The sequence below is a fragment of the Nannospalax galili genome, unplaced genomic scaffold (assembly GCF_000622305.1).
Source record: "Nannospalax galili isolate Female #2095 unplaced genomic scaffold, S.galili_v1.0 scaffold2406, whole genome shotgun sequence".
Taxonomy (NCBI): Eukaryota; Metazoa; Chordata; class Mammalia; order Rodentia; family Spalacidae; genus Nannospalax; species Nannospalax galili.
In genome coordinates this window covers 19,153-34,977 of record NW_008355167.1, presented here as the reverse complement: position 1 = coordinate 34,977, position 15,825 = coordinate 19,153, and the positions used below count along the sequence as shown (strand labels likewise).

The following is a 15,825-nucleotide window of genomic DNA, read 5'->3' as shown; positions in this document are numbered from 1 at the left end:
TGTATTATGTTTGTGAAATAGAAATTAAAAGAGGAAAGTTTTGTCAATTTAGTATAGCAAAAACCTCTGCTAAGAAAGACAATCACAAAATCCTAAGATCTAAAGGAAAATTTACAAAGCCAGTTTCTGCCAGGCATGGTGGTACACGCCTTTTAATCCCAGCATGTGGGAGACAGAGGCAGGTGAATCTCTGTGAGGTCAAGGCCAGTGTGGTCTACAGAGCAAGTTCTAGGCCAGCCAGAGCTATACAGTGAGACCTTATCTCAAAAAAAAAAAAAAAAAAACAGTTCCACTCTTTTCTCTCAGGTGCTCAAGAACAAATCACCTGACTTCTGCCCTATGGACCTCAGTTTAAGTATGTAACAAAATGGGACTTACCACCTGCCTTAGTTAGTTTTATTTGTCAACTTGACACAGCCTAGAGTCATCTGAGAGGAAAGCCTAGATTTAGAACTTGCCTGAATCAGATTGACCTGTGGAAATGTCTGTGGGACTTTGTCTTGTTTGCTAGTTGATGTAGGAGGGCCTAGTCCACGGTGGGGCACCATCCGTTGGCAGGTGGTCCTGAACTGTATACAAAAGCTAGTAAGCATGAACCTATGAAGCAAGCCAGCAATCATCTTTCCTCCATTGCTTGTGCTTCACGTTCCTGATTAAGTTTCTGACCTGACTTTACTCAATTTTAGACTATAACCTGCAAGCAGAAGTAAACCCATTCCTTGACTGAGTTACTTTTGGTCTTAGTGTTTTATCACAACAATAGAAATCAAACTAGGCATCTCCCTATAACTATATACATATCTCACTGGTTCAGTGAGTGAAGTGACAAGACAGCAAAGAAGTATCAGAGAATGCTAAGAAATTATAAATAAGAAGCAATGGATGTAAGACCCTATTGCTGAAGACAGGACATACTTCGGACACAGGTTTTGGAGCAGTGGAGCTGGAACTGACCTGGAAGTCACCTCCCCTGAAAGCTAGCTCTTGTAATTTTGGAGAGCACTACACAAACTGCTAAGGGAGAACATCAATCAGTGGTCCAACCCCAGCTTCAGGGCCTAATAACCACATCAATGACAGGCACAGCAAACGACACTCCTGCAGTAGTGGCATTTTTATCTTGGGGGTAATCAACAGCTACCTAATTGGACTAAAAGCCCACTCAGTGGGAAGAAACTCATGTGGTACTGTAAACCTAGCCCAATACTTATAGCTGGAGAGGTCATAGATCTTAGAGAAAACCCCAAGGCTGTCATATCCCTAGACAAATGTAATTTCTTACTATGTGCAAAATATGGATCCTGCAATTTGCAGGCAAGTATCCCAGTCACTACCAATCAAAGAAGCTTCCTTTTCAACAGACAGAGATTATTACAGAGTTCCACAACTGGTCATACACAGGATTGTGAATTACCCAAGCCTAAGTGGCAGATCTACAATGCAACCTAAGGCTCACAGAACATAAAACAAAGGATAAAGATAACATTACTGCATCTTTTCAACTCTCATCAATGAAGCTCCCTTATGCAACAGAGGGCCAGGAACATAAAAGGTCACAAATGGCCAAAACATAGAGAATAAGTGTCTACAGAATATGACTCTTTGGACAGGACTCCTATTTTAAAAATCCACCCACCCAGAGCCCAGGGATCATTTTACAAGAGGGGGTGGAAAGACTGTAAGAATCAAGGAGGAGGTACATGACCATATAGAAATAGTCCTACAGGTACCTGGGACCCTTCTCATATGAACCTACAGCAATGGTGTCAGCATGTGTGAGTCCCATGCAAACTCAAGCAGACAAAAACCCAACACAGAACTTTGGAAATGGACAACAGGCCCCAATCTTAGGAATTATTGGCAGCTGATTACCTCTGGGTGAGGAAGATCTGATCTTCTTAAAGGGAGGGACTCTAGATAGGCTGATTAGACCTCAGTGAATTAACTTGCACTGGGGACATATGGGACACTAACTTGAAGGGGGTATAAAGTTGATTAACATGTTTTGTATGAAATACACAAATTCACTAAAAATTTTTAAGAAAAGAAGCAATAGATAAGACAGCAAAACAGCATTCTAGCCAAAATCAAGCCTGTAAATTCCGAATATCATTTCCCAAAGACAATAGTTTATGCCAGAATTCTTCCTTTTTCTCAAACTGTTCATTTGTTAGAACATTAATCATTTTCTTCAACCCAACTTTTGTGGCACCTTGTTTGCTGTCTTATTTTTTACTGCTATGACTGCATGTTACCACAGGGTGGCAGCTGCAGGCAAACCGTAAACCTGGGAAAGTGATAGCATTTAGTAGGAGGCAGTTTCCTTAGGGAAGGAATAGCCTACCTTTGAGCAGAGTAGAAAGCAACTCATCATTGCCACCCCCAGACTTTGAAATACAGCACAGAAAAAGAAAATATTTTCTAGACAGAGTTTAAAGTGAAGTGAGATTCATTTCTAACAGATCTGCCTAAGTCCAAGTGATTTGTGTTCTAAAACACTCTTGGAAGAGGTCAGCTGGGCCAGAGAATCCCCATTGATCCTAGAATATAAGTGTTGTTAATGACTAGTTACATTAATCACAGTAGAAAAACTAGATATGGCAAATCATTGTGAAACAGCAACATACTTCTGGGATACTTTTCTGGAAGCAATCAGAGCTGAAATGGCACTCCCTCCACAGATTGAAATAAATGTTTCTGTTCATAAAATATATGTGTTCTTGGGCTAGAGAGATGGCTCAGTGATAAAGAACACTTGCTGCTCTTATGGAAGACCCGAGTTTGGTTCCCAGTACCCACTTTGGGCAGCTTACAACTGCCTGTAACTCCAGCTCCAAGAGCACCAGCCACCTTCTGGCATCCTCGGGCACTTGCACTACACACACACACACACACACACACACACACACACACACGTATTTTAAGATTTATTTCCTGCTTAATTGTATTTGTGTGTGTGTGTGTGTACAGAAACTTCAGCCAAGTGTAAATATGAACTCATTTGTGGCCCCTCCAGTTTTCCAAAAAGGAAAGTAATCAGCAAATGTCATGGCATTTTACCAGAGGTGTGGTACCCTCCACATGTTATCTCACAATCAGACTGAAGCCTCCTGAATCCCAACCCCACTGTTCTCTGTTATGGAGGTGATTATGCAGGAGAATGGAGCCCAGATTTCCTCTTATCTGCCCACATTTCCATCATGCACTGTGGGGGCGAGTGGAAGGGACAAGGTCTTTCCAGTTCAGTTAGTCATTAGTTGTGAGCCCTTATTTGGAGTCAAATAAATTCAGTGTCCTTAAGAAATAAAGGAGAAACAGAAGCAAGATAGGTAAAGTAATTGTGTGCAAAATCTGTAAAAAGATAAAAACCCATGGTGACAGAACATCAGGACCACAAAAGAATTGTCAAGACAAGCAGAGTCTATCACTAGATGTCGACATCCCTTGATTTCAGTGCAGAGGAATCACAAGGGTATAAGATAATGCTAGAAGCTAGAGGAGATTCCCCCAGAGCATCTTGGGAAAGATGTTCCCCAAGGAGAGCTCTCTTTCTCAGTTACTTTCAGTGCTTTTTTGTCCCCCAGGAACAGAGACAGAGTTAGCCGACACAGCCTTGGATCTAGTCCTCTTGCTGTTAATGGAACAGTGGAAATGGCTCTGTACTGAAAACATGCAAAAATTTCTTCGCCTTGTTTTGGGGACTCTAGTTCAGAGGTAAGATTGCTGAGCTCGTCTTCACGTTAGATTGCCAGATTGCCAAGAAACTGAACGTGATGCTCACTTCTGTACTGGACAGGAGCCTAAGGAACTACTGGCCCTAGCAGAAGGTAGATCTTTATTATAGAGGTGCAGGGAGGAAAAGCCTGTCAGAAACCACCTTGTCTGTATCTAGTTGTGTAAGACTTCTAACATAGCACACTAAATTACAGACATTGCCTGTACCTTGGAATGATTTAACTCAACTCTGCCCACACTGAGATCCATTGTTACAACCCCAAGCCCTGGGTCCTCTACCTTGTCACAGTGGACACTTCTCTTAACAGTACGTAGTGCTTACAGGATCATAAAGCGTAGAAGGAAACTTGGACTTGCTACTTTACTTAATCTAGGCTTTGTAGCCCCATATAACTTGATGTCTTGAAAGATTGGCAGTTTTAGCAGCTGATTTCTTGTCCATGGTTCTGACCTGCCTTGTTCCTGTATACTTGACCTGGTAATAAGCATTTTTCAGATATTGAGTACTAGATGTCATTTGTTCTGTGACGCTTTCTGTGGCATACTGCCTCTCTTTCGCCTAGGATTAAGGCACCTTCTACCCTCATTTGACAGTATATTATATAAACTATGCCTCTTTCTCAAACTAATGGTTCTCAATTAGAGGTACTTTTGTCCCCAGGAGACATTTTGCAATATTGGAAAAGTTTTTGGTTGTTACAGTGGGGAAGAAGGGTTGGGACGCCCCATGACAGGCATCCAGTGGGTAGAGGTCAGGAATGCTGCTTGCTATCCTATGCTGTCTAGAATAGGAGCTCCATTCTCCATACCCTACCCTGTCCTCCATGTCCCCACATCTGCCCTCCCCCACACATACATTGATGCCATATTCTTCCCAAAATGCCTCTAGTGCTAAGATTGAGAAACTGCTCCTTCACTGTTCATTCAAGGGCCACAAGGACTTTCCCAGGTGCCGGACCTAGTAGAGAGACTTTTTAAATATTTGATCAAAGAATAAACATTTTTCTTCCTGATAATTTTACAATAGAAGGTATAGGCTTCTTGTGTTTTATCCAGTCACCTATGAGTAATTGCAAATTAGGCCTTCATTTCTCTTTGCCCTGTATTTTGATCTCCCCTTTACTGATCTTCTAAGTGCTTAAAAAAGTTAAAAGAACACTGGGCATAGCACTGTAAGCCTTTAATCCCAGCCTTTGAGAGGTGCAGAGGCAGTTGGATCTCTGTGAAATCAAGACCACCCTGGTCCACATCATGACTTCAGGCAGGCCAGGGCTAGGGAGACCCAGTCAAAAAAACAAACAACAAAAACAAAAAAAATTAAAAGATCCCCAACTAGGTATCATATGATAATTGATAACCCCCTCCCCTGAAGCCATTTACATAGGGAATTGGTTTAAGAACACAAGATGTTATTCAATAAGAGCAAAAATGTAGCGAATCAACAGGAGAGATCGACAAAAGACTGAAATCCATATTTCAGAAATTTGAAGAAGTTAACCTGAAATGTGAATAACAGAATATTAAAGGGGGCCAGTCCAGATGAAAAACAGAACTTTATCCTGAGAGTTATAGGAAGCAAACCCAGGGAAGTTAGATGCAAAGGAAGCAAGCCCCCAGGGACCAAATAAACAGAAAAGACCAGGCTCCTTTCAAGATTTAAGCCAGGTGCCAGCGGTTGGGAATGAATGGGATAGAAAAAAGCAATGGTTGTGCAAGACTGAGCTAAGTCTTGCCTCAATGGTGGAAATTTTGACTTACAGCAATACTTACTACAATACTTGACTTACTGTCCAGCCAGGGATTTATTTCTGTCTTCTATCTTCAGTATTACTAAAGGCTATTCAGTAGTAGAGAAAACAGACACAGTCCCTGCTTTTTGTATTTTAAAATTTAATGGGAGTGAACACTGAAACCCAGGGCCTTGCCCTCTGTTAAAAGGCAGTGAGTGGTAGAGCCAGCATTCATTCCAAGGTTCCAGAGCCCAGTTTCTTCTCTGCTACCACAAGCTACTATTCTGTACCGTTTGAGCTCTGCTTTCTCATCTGGAAAATGGGAGTAATAGTGTAGCTTTTTAAATATGCATTACACAGTGTCCAATAAATGTTAGGCCTTAGGTATTCTTCAGAAATGGAAAACTTAAAAAATATTTTATATTTCTAATACCTCCAGCTAGTGGCTCCACATTAGCCCTGCTTTTTCTGTCTTCGGGATCTCTACCGTGCCAGTCTCTTGTTGCCAGCTGCCACCATCCTCTTTGTGCCTGACTTCGAGCCACACAGATTTGACTTTCCGAACAGTGAAGGCTTGGGGGGGTCTTTCAAGGGAATTTTGTGCCAGTGGGTTCTTTTGTTAAAACAACAACCCAGAACATCCCCAGACTCACATCAGGAAGCAGAGTACATGGGCCCCTGTCCAGGACAGGCCAGCAAGTACTCAGTATGTTCTCCAAATTTGCGGGTGTTCCTGTAGACATGGGTGGGGAGGGCTTCTGGAATCTATTCCTGGTGAGAAGAGTTGTGGAGTAAAGCTAAGTTCCTCCCCTTTCTACCCTCATTCCTGGATACGTCTTTTAGATCCAGTTAGCCAGATAGACAGGTGTCTGGTGAATGAAAAGTAGAAAACCCATCTGTAGCTCCAGCCATACGTGGAGTGGGAGTGGGGAGCACGTCTGAGTTCCCTCTGATTTCCTTGCTTCTCACTTTTCATTCTTTGGGTTTTACTGTTTGCTTGTTTTTGTTTTATGTAGTAGAAACACTGTTTGGAAAAGCAGGGAACATTCTGGATGTGTTTGATGACTATTATACATGAATAGAGTTTTGTGGCTACTTCAGAGAATCTATAATTATGCTCGGTAATACTTGTTCATCATAGATATTTCTGGGTGATATTTTTAGTCTTCAGTTATTTCATATTCTTTCCTGCCAAAAAGTTTTTACGTCTAATCAGACTTCATCCTTGGCCATTTTGTTTCCATTAGCCACACTGTTAAGAACTATAGTTGGTCAGCATCTCCTCACCATAACCTTCCATAGACCAAAATTAAAGGGAAACATCTTACCTTTCCTGTTTATAGTAAATACTTTTATCTTTCCCTACAAATCATTGTTCCCATCTTTTTGTGGGATTTTTGATCCCATTCTCAGAATCTTTTGCTAGCTTTGCAATGTTCCAGAGGAGGAGGAGGAGGAAAAGCCATGGTCTTTGAAAAACGAACCAGGTCTCCTCCATGTAAAGACTTCAAGGGTCTGACTCCTGGGGCCGATAGTCTTTCATTAGCAAGTCCCTACATGCGTGGTAGACATGGAAAAGATGGTCCAGAGTCTGTATATTGTTACTCTTATCAGCTTCAGGGTATTTGCTAGCCAGCTGATGTCTGCTGAGGCACTACTCCATGCAGACATCAGTATGTAAGACTTTGAGCATATTTACAATGTCATCTTAAGAAGCGCTGTGTATGAGGCACCAATGGCTTACAAAGAATCGGGTTATTAAAATCATAACTCTCATATATTATTACACACTGAATTTAAAATCCGGTTTTTCTACTTTCAGTTGTAGTGATTCTTTTAACTTTCAGAATCAGACCTTTTTCCTGTACTTTCAAGGGAACCAACCCAAAAGTCTTTGACTCAGAGCAGGAAACATTCCCTAAGAGGAGATTATCAGGTACTCTATAGAATCCAAATCATGTTTCCATATCTACACTTACATGTAGCAAAAAGAGCACTGCCAACTCCTAATGTCAGCCGATGCTGCTGTCCCCTGAGCAGGCTGTAGTTTCTATTTTTAAGAAGTAGTTTGCATAGTGCCATGCTCTTTGACTCTATTTCTTTGGTAAGCAAAGAAGTTAGGAATTTGATCTCATCTGAAGCTGCAGTACCCTCCCCAGTATACCCACCCTGACCCTACCACAAGGGGTGTGGTGTGAGGTCCCAGTGTCCCCATGACTGTTGTCCAAGTTTCTGTCTGAAACCACAGACAGCTGAGGCATATCCTTTTGTGACACTTGGGCTCTTGTCCTTTATGTTTTGGGCTTTGGGGAGCAAGGTGGTTGTCACTGGTGCCATAATGGTGGCTCTTGCTGCTGTACTTATCTTGAACACTCTGCAGTTTGAGCATCAAGGATGGTGCCAGCCACCAAGATGCAGGTGCATTGCCTCCTTAAAATGCCCTCACTTTTGCCCCTCCAGCATTACCATCCCCAAGCAGACAAGTTTATGTCTGCCACTTCCAACTTCCTCTACTCTCCCTGCTCCCTTAAAAGACCTATATACAGAACTGCCTTAGACTCCAGGGACTCCTGCCAAATTGTAAGCATACTCTCTAGCCTGCAAAGCAGGGGGAGGGGGCGGTGAGACAGAGTAAATTCAACCTCATGACCCCTCCTTCTAAGCCAATGTTGGAGTTCTGATCTGTGCCAGCCTTGTAAATCTCCCTTGATTGTTGATGGTGTGGAGGGGGAGGAGGGGAGGGAAGCTCAAGAGAAGTTAGATGACCAAAAAAGGTATGGCTAAGTCAAAGAGAAGTCTTGCACGCATGCGTGGCTTACCTCATATGTCAGATTCTGTGCTGGGAACATCCAATTATGTAAGAAGGAGAACTCCTTATTTGGGAGGGGAAGGGGAGTTAGGATAGCAGTCTAAGTCAAGGAACGAATCCAACTTGTGCAAACTCCTTGTGTCTGAAAACAGAAGAAAGTAATGTCTCTGCATGCATCAGAACTAGATTTAGGGAACTAGAAAAGTACTCAGAGCTATAGTCTGGGTTAGAGGGAAGGAGGAGAGATGTACTGTGCCCCATTGATGGTAGAAGGCTTGGGGCAGGAAGACCCAGCCAAGGTAAGGGGTGAAATTATTTTTGAGTCCTGATGTAGAGTAAAGGAATGAGAAGAAGCTGGACCAGCTCCTTGCCTGGATGCCCAGAGCTGTGCCACGATAAAAATAGGAGATAGGCCAGCACCAGAGTACGTGAATGCCATGTCCGTGGCTCTGCCCTCCCCATGACCCTGAAGATGGCATCAGACCCTATGTCAAAAGGGCAGCAGACACATTCCTGGCATCTTTGTCAAGATTTCTTAAAGAGTAAGTGAAAGAGAGTGAGTGAGTACGTTTTATGTATTAGGGGCACATGGGAATGGAATCACTTGACAGATAGGGGAAAAAGGATTTTGTGGCCTGGGAGTAGAGGGGAGCAAAAAAAAAAAGTCAGAAAGTATACAGAGAACAAGAAGAAAACAGTATGCAGGTTTTAGAACTCCAACAAGCAGTAGACCAAGGAGGAAATAGAATGGAAAATTCTAGAACTTATGCTTAGCCACAAAGTCCTTTTCTTAGAAAAGATACCTCTTAACAAACCATCTCCCAGGAAATGTCAGAAGGTGTTGGCAGAGTGTGAGACCATTAAAAAGTGCTGGGCTACCTGGTGGGACGCCCATCTCCTCTAAGGTTGACTGACAGTGGCAGACCATGAACTCTTTTCCTTCCACTGTTCTCTTGAGCCACTCCAGCGTCATAGGTGTTCTCTGGGTAGAACCCCACTCAAGGTTTCTTTCTTAGTGGGGCGGTGTAAGCAGCAGCTTAAGGGGCCTTTGTGACATTAGATATTTCTTAAAGGAAACGAGGCCTGACTGGAGGCCTGCCACCAAATGGACAGAAGCAATTAAACAGGAAAGGAGCTGGCATTTTTTACATCTAACTGTACAAGGTAAGCAGCTACATACTTCATGTGATAGTGTACAATTCTGTGAAATAGACATATTTTACAAATGAGGAAAATTATATTCAGATTAAATAACCCAAATCGTAGTGATCCCAACTTTAATGCCCAAGGACTTCCTGTATTTACACTGCCTCTCTTTTGTGCAGGCTTCTTCACAAGGCAGTGGCACTGGACTCAGCCTCACATGAAAGATGTGGAGTCTTATTGCTGTCTGTTCTTTTGTTTTCCGTCAGACTGGTCAGGGTCACGTGCATCTGACAGTCCAACATAAATTCATTTCATCAGCTTCTTCTGATTTTATTCTTAAGCACTCCTAAGCCAGAGATAGTCTTCCCTGGGTTTTTCTCTTCCGTGTCCTACTTTCAATTAGAGAAAAGTATCAAGATGAAGATTCAGAGTCAGGAAACAGATGCAATCTGTTCCTTTGCTCCTAACTTCATTCATTTCTTCCAGTTCAGCCCTGGTGCCGTGATGTATCATATGCCTGATCTCTTCCTGGACTGCTTCTCCAGAAAAAAAATACATACTTTTTCAGGAGTCCCAGATCCAAACCTCAAATAAATCTTGAGGTTTCTTATATTATTTCTACTCTAAAAGTATTATTGACTTGGGCTGCTTTCAGAAATGCTGGAATCATCATCATCATCATCATCATCATTATCATCATCATCATCATTTGTGGTGATGGCTTTGTTGGAACTGTATTGTGTCTCCTTGGGAAGAAGGATTGCTGCATGTCTTATGTCTCTTCCAGTAGCCTATGCTAAAGGAAGCTCTTGACCTTTATGGACTGGGCCAGGAGAGGCCCCAGCAGTTTTTCCTTTGTGGTCTGCCTGGCATTTGGGAGGTGGATGTCACTCACTCTCAAACCATAATGTTAAAAGCATCACATGCCTTCTGTCATGTTCTGACCATCTCCACTTAATGTGTCTTTAGCATTGTAACAGGTTGTTGTAATGGAATACCTCTGCCTGTGAATTATGTGTTTGTACTTCAGTGTACTTTCCTTACTCTTAAATTCTCATATCCTCAAGTAGAGGTGCTGACTAGTCATTGTAAATGTGAAGGGGAAAAAACCAGACTATCAAGGCGTTTAAACCCAAAACCTTTCATTATTGGTATCTGTTGCCTACCTGTAACTACACATTGGAACCTGAGAATTTGACATTTTGACAACATCTTTAAGATTGTATAAGACTCTTGGGAGCAAAGACTATGTCCTATTACATCTTAAACACCTAGCCTGAAACATAGGTGCTTATTAAATTTGTGTCAAATGGGCAAGTGTATAAGGTCACATGTTACTCAACTTGAATCAGCCCCTTTGTCATCACTAGTGAGAACTTTAGGGCATCCCCAGCAGTGCTCTCAGCAAGACACACAGATGGATACTAAGTCTTTCAGCCTCTCCCACAGCATATTCCCAGGTCTTAAACTGGGCAGCTCCAATTCCAGAGTCATGGTTGAGCCTAAACAAAGAGGCTTTCCTTTCAGGCCATCTGCCATTTCAGTGGCAATCTCCTTTCCAAAAGAGCACATGCACGTGGCTGTCTTATGCCCCACTGTGAGACCCACTGAGCTTATCCTCTCTAGAAGTATGCCCTGCAGTCGGACCTTCTAGACTTCCCTCGTTCTACGCAGAGAAAATGAATCTTCTAGGCCTTGAAGTCTGACAGATCTGAATTTAAATCCTGCCTAGTATCTCACTATCTGTGTGATCTAGAAAGAAAGTCACTTAACCTCCCTTTGCCTCAGTTACTAACCAAATGGGAATGGCAGTGCCTTACTCACAAGGTTATTTAAAGGAAAGAGAATTTTAGGATAAATTTTTATAGATAAAGGTGTATATTTGGGGCTATTCCTTTTAAGGCAGGTATCATTTAAGCTAAAGAGTACATCAAATGTTGACAGATTTTTAAACAGAGGAGAGGTGCATTACTTATACTTTTAAATAAAAATTAGCCTTTAAGTTAATTTTTAATATTTTTTAGCCAGACTCTGAATGAGTGCATGTGGGCATGCCTGCAGCTTGCTAAATGAGTACAGGATTTTTCCTTGCAGGCACCAGGTGGCGCTGCAGGTTCAGCAGTGTCCATGTGCTTTCTTAAAGACCTAGTGTGCAATTGTAGTTCCATTGCCCTGGCGGTGATACTATCCAAGCCATTCTGTGGCTTGCTGTATGATTAAGAGTCTACTCCATAGTGTCAGTGACATAAACAAGCAGAGTTTCTGCCATCTTTCACACTTCCTGAACCCTTTCTTCTGATGGGTCTTGAGCATACTTTTCTTCTCTGATCAGTGTGTTCTGCCAGAGATGCCCCTTTGAGTAGGTTCCATCCGTTAAGAATTCAGAATGGAATGAACCAGTCAGACATCTGAGTTGGAAGAATTTTGTCAGTAGGCTCTATGAGCTAGTTTGCCCATCCATACTCAGAGCCTTTTTGAAGCCCAAAGGTTTAGAGATGTGTGATTATCTCACTAAGGTGGAGACAGGCCCAGGTTGCCCTGATGCTAGTTTTGTGAGTCAGTAATATAATCATGGACATTTCCTATTTCTTTCAGCCCTGTATTGAGATCATATGGCTCTTTCCAATTAGCTTGCTTTAGAGAAGCAACCACATATTAACACTCAGTTTTGATCCCTCCCTCCTCCACGTTCTGGGGATTAAACCCAGGACCCCTCACATGCCAACCAGGTGTGCTCCCACTGAGCTACCCCCTCCAGAGCCGTTTGGCTCTTTACTCTGTCCTTAGAATTGTCTCTAAGTGCCCTGTGAAGGAAGAGACCTTGATAGTGGAGCAGGAGAGAAGCAGAGGTACACTGGTAGCAAACATTCTTTAGTCTAGCTGCAATATAATGTCAGCAACAATGGATTGGATTTCTTAGGGAGAATTGAGCCCTCTTGGGAAGGAGACTCCTTGTATAAAGCAACATCAAAGTTAGCCCCCAACAGTCCCCTCCTCTCTTCCTCTGGTTTCTTTTCTCTTCCTGTTCTGTGTATTACTTCCCCATGTTTTCTAGCCACAAATGATGTTCCCAGAGTTCCCACTGTGCAGAGATTCTGGAGTTGCCACTGTTCGGTCCTTATATCCTTATGTGGTTGTTTGAATGAGAACATCCCCCATAAGCTCATGTGTTTAAACACTTGGTCAGTTGGTAGTGCTGTTTGTAGAGGGTTACAAGTCACTGGGGTGGGCTTTGAGAGCTCATAGCCTTGCCCCATTTCCAGTTTCTCTCTGCTTCCTGTGCTGCTTGAAGATGTGAGCACTCAGCTTTCTGCTCTGGCTGCCTCTGCTGCCATGCCTCCCCACCATGATGGACTCTTACCCTCTGCAACCATAAGCAATAAACTATTTCTTCTGTAAGTTGTCATGATCATAGTATTTCCTCACGGAAACAGAAAAGTAACTAATACACCTTCATATCAGGATAGCTTTCAACTTGAGAAGGTTTTGAAAATCAGCCTAACAACAGTAAACTTGAACCCTTAGGTAACTCTTCCATACCAGGTAATTGTTACAGTTACCTTTCTTTTTACCCCCTCACCCTGCCAGTGTTTCTCTGGCTTCTTATCTTGGACATCTGCTTCTCCTGTTGATCCTTTGTCTTCAAGGCTAGTCTTTTCCAGCCTTCTCTAGCCATAATCACAGCCTAATTTGAAGCCCTGCTATATCTTTTTATTTAAATATGCTCTGAGGTAATTCTTTTCCAAATCTTGGCTGAGCACACTCTTAACTCTAGTACCTCTAATATCTGGGGAAGTTTGGAGACCTGGACCTCTTCTGAGTAAAGAGCACATAATTACCTAGCTCTTTTCCCTCCACCTCCTTTCTCCTTCCCTGCAGTGCTGGTTCTATGCCCTCAGCCAAGAGAGGAGCACTCCCTGTGAGGTAAAGTCACCATGAACAATTGGGGCTCAGGTTGTCAGGACAACCACTAAATCACTGCCCTCTTCCTTCCTTTGTGCCTTGCCTTTCTTCCTGGTGCCCCAGGGCTAAGGACTTCACACCCTCTCCCTGCCCTTTCCCCTTCAGCTGACTCAATTTTCTTCTGAATGGGTGGTCCCATTTATTACCTTCGCCTTCTTTGGCCACCTCCCTGCCTTCTCTTCCACTGAGAAAGGCAGGCTCAGAATAACTACCTGGGGACTATGAATGAGCCAGACTTGCAGTTCACATGGGGCCAGGGAAAGGACAAGGGACACTGTGGATCCTGGAGTCCTGTAATGAAAGTGGCATTGTTTATCTTGAGAGGTTTACCTTCAGGAAGGATTCTGAAGTAGTTTTTCAGTGTTAGCCTAACCCCATCGGGTCCCTCTGCAGTCTGGGTCCTCATTCAGCACTAGTGGTTTACTATTGTTTGCAGAGCCTGCTGGGAAGGGAGTAAGTTTTGCATGAAAAACTGAGGCATGCAATGCAAACCTCCTGGCTCTGTCACTCCTGCTACTGCCTCATTCCCTGGACCTGGTAGGATTTGTTGAGAGGATCTAAAGGAGCCTCTTTCTCTGTCACGTGCACAGATACAACATTTTCAAAAATGCTTTCGTTTTACTCATTTGATCTTGATGATAACTTTGTGACGAAAAGAATTTACCTATTTTGTAGAGAAGGAAGCCAAAACTCAGTTTATTAAACTTCTTAGTGGTCAAGTCATCACAGAGGTGTTTGCAGTTATCTGTGGTTTAATAGCAACATGGCTGGGTGAAAAAAATTGGCTCGAATGTCTTCAGAGGATACTAGATTTGTATAATTAACTTTCAAAGTGAAATCTTAAAGGTGTTGCAATAGGCAAATCTGGAACAAATGTCTGCATAGCATCCTTGGCACTCACGCTAATTTATCCCAAGGACTCAGAATCTGCAAGTGGCTCTCTTCCATTCTGTATTTGTTAGAACGGCCATACCACCCTGAACACGTCCGATCTAGTCTGATCTCAGAAGCTAAGTGGGGTCAGGCCTGGTTAGTACTTGGACGAGAGAAAGGGAGCCTGGCCTTTGATTTTGGTCTTTGTTTCCCCCATTCTACTTTCTTTTCTTCTTACTGGTTTCATATAATGGGTTGGAAGCAGTTTGGTGCTATTCCAGTCATCAGAGACACTTCCCAAAACACAGATGTGATTTATAGTCATCGTAGCCCTCTTTGCTTGCCTTTGACTTTCGGCCTCTTCTGTCCTCTGGGCTTATTTGCCAGGAAAGCCAGCAAAAGCATTGGCAGCTGGGAGCTGTCTGTCCTCTCTAGGATTTGTAGTGTGTAGAAAGAAACCATATCTGACCCCACTCTTTGCCTTCCACCTCTCTTCCCCTCCATCGGAATGCATAAGTAGGTGTAAATTGCCCATTGCATGGATTATTCATGATAAATTCTTCATTTGAGATCAGCTGACTTATTACTCCTTACAACACCCAGCCTGCAGCTGGTGTATTGGCTCACATTTTAATTTGTTAGGTTGCTAGGAAAGTGAATCTAAGGTTTATAGCTACATATCTATATAAATACATATGAAATGCTAAATATGAAGGACTTCTATACTATTCACAAACTGTTGGAAATATTTGTTTTGCTTCATTTGTTTGGTTGTTGTTCTGCTGTTTTTGTTTTCTTTCACACAGGGTCTCAATATGTAGCTCAGGCTGGCTTCAAACCCTAGATCCTGCTGTCTAGCCCCCCAAGTGCTAGGATTACAAGTGAGTGCCACCATGCCCAGTGCTTACTTGTTTATTTGTTTGTTTGTGTTAAGACAAAGTATCACTGAGTAGCTCAGGGTGGCCTCATTCATGATCCTCTTGTCTCAAAGTACTAGGATTATAGATATGCACCACCACACCCTATCTTGTCCACAGTTCTTTAAATCTATCATTGTCTTCCTCCATAAACATGAATAACCCAGAATACCTACTATAAGAAATCTAATTAGACATACAAATTTATAAATAAGGAGTTCTGGTATAAAATGACGCTTTTCAAAAAGAGCTCTTTATGATTCAGAGAAAGGACTAGCCAGCCAATTCTGAGGGACCCTGGAAAGGCTTCCAGAGCAAGTGATATCAGAGATAGAATGTAAAAAATGAGAGATGTTGACATCAGACATTAAGGCATGGAGCATCAAGGCAGAGCAGTAAAACAGTGTAGCCTCTCTGTGGTACTCACAGAGGTTGAATATGATTCAGAATGTACCATGTACAAAAAAAAAAAATCACATGAGAGCTAACTCATTTGGACCCTGTGAGTCATATGAAGAACATAGCATCTGTCCATTTGATGGGAAACAATTTGCAAGCAAACACAGTGCTAACATGACCACATTGGCAATTTGGAAAAATTACTTGAACATTGCTTTAAGGATATGGAGGCAGAGTTGGAGCCAGGGAGACA

General features: G+C 42.6%; 1 protein-coding gene across 6 annotated transcripts in view; it reads left to right on the top strand.

The window, feature by feature from the left end:
- Snx19 (sorting nexin 19) overlaps positions 1 to 15,825 on the top strand; it is a 41,121-nt gene that overhangs the window by 11,971 nt on the left and 13,325 nt on the right. For 3 of the 6 annotated variants that reach the window (XM_008852288.3, XM_008852287.3, XM_008852289.3), the window contains one exon: positions 3,585 to 3,714. In XM_008852288.3, coding sequence (XP_008850510.1) covers positions 3,585 to 3,714 — 130 coding nt within the window. Of the gene's footprint in view, positions 1 to 3,584; positions 3,715 to 9,347; positions 9,439 to 9,599; positions 10,734 to 15,825 lie in introns of those variants that run through there. The other 3 variants (XM_017802969.2, XM_017802967.2, XM_017802968.2) reach the window with 3 other exon arrangements.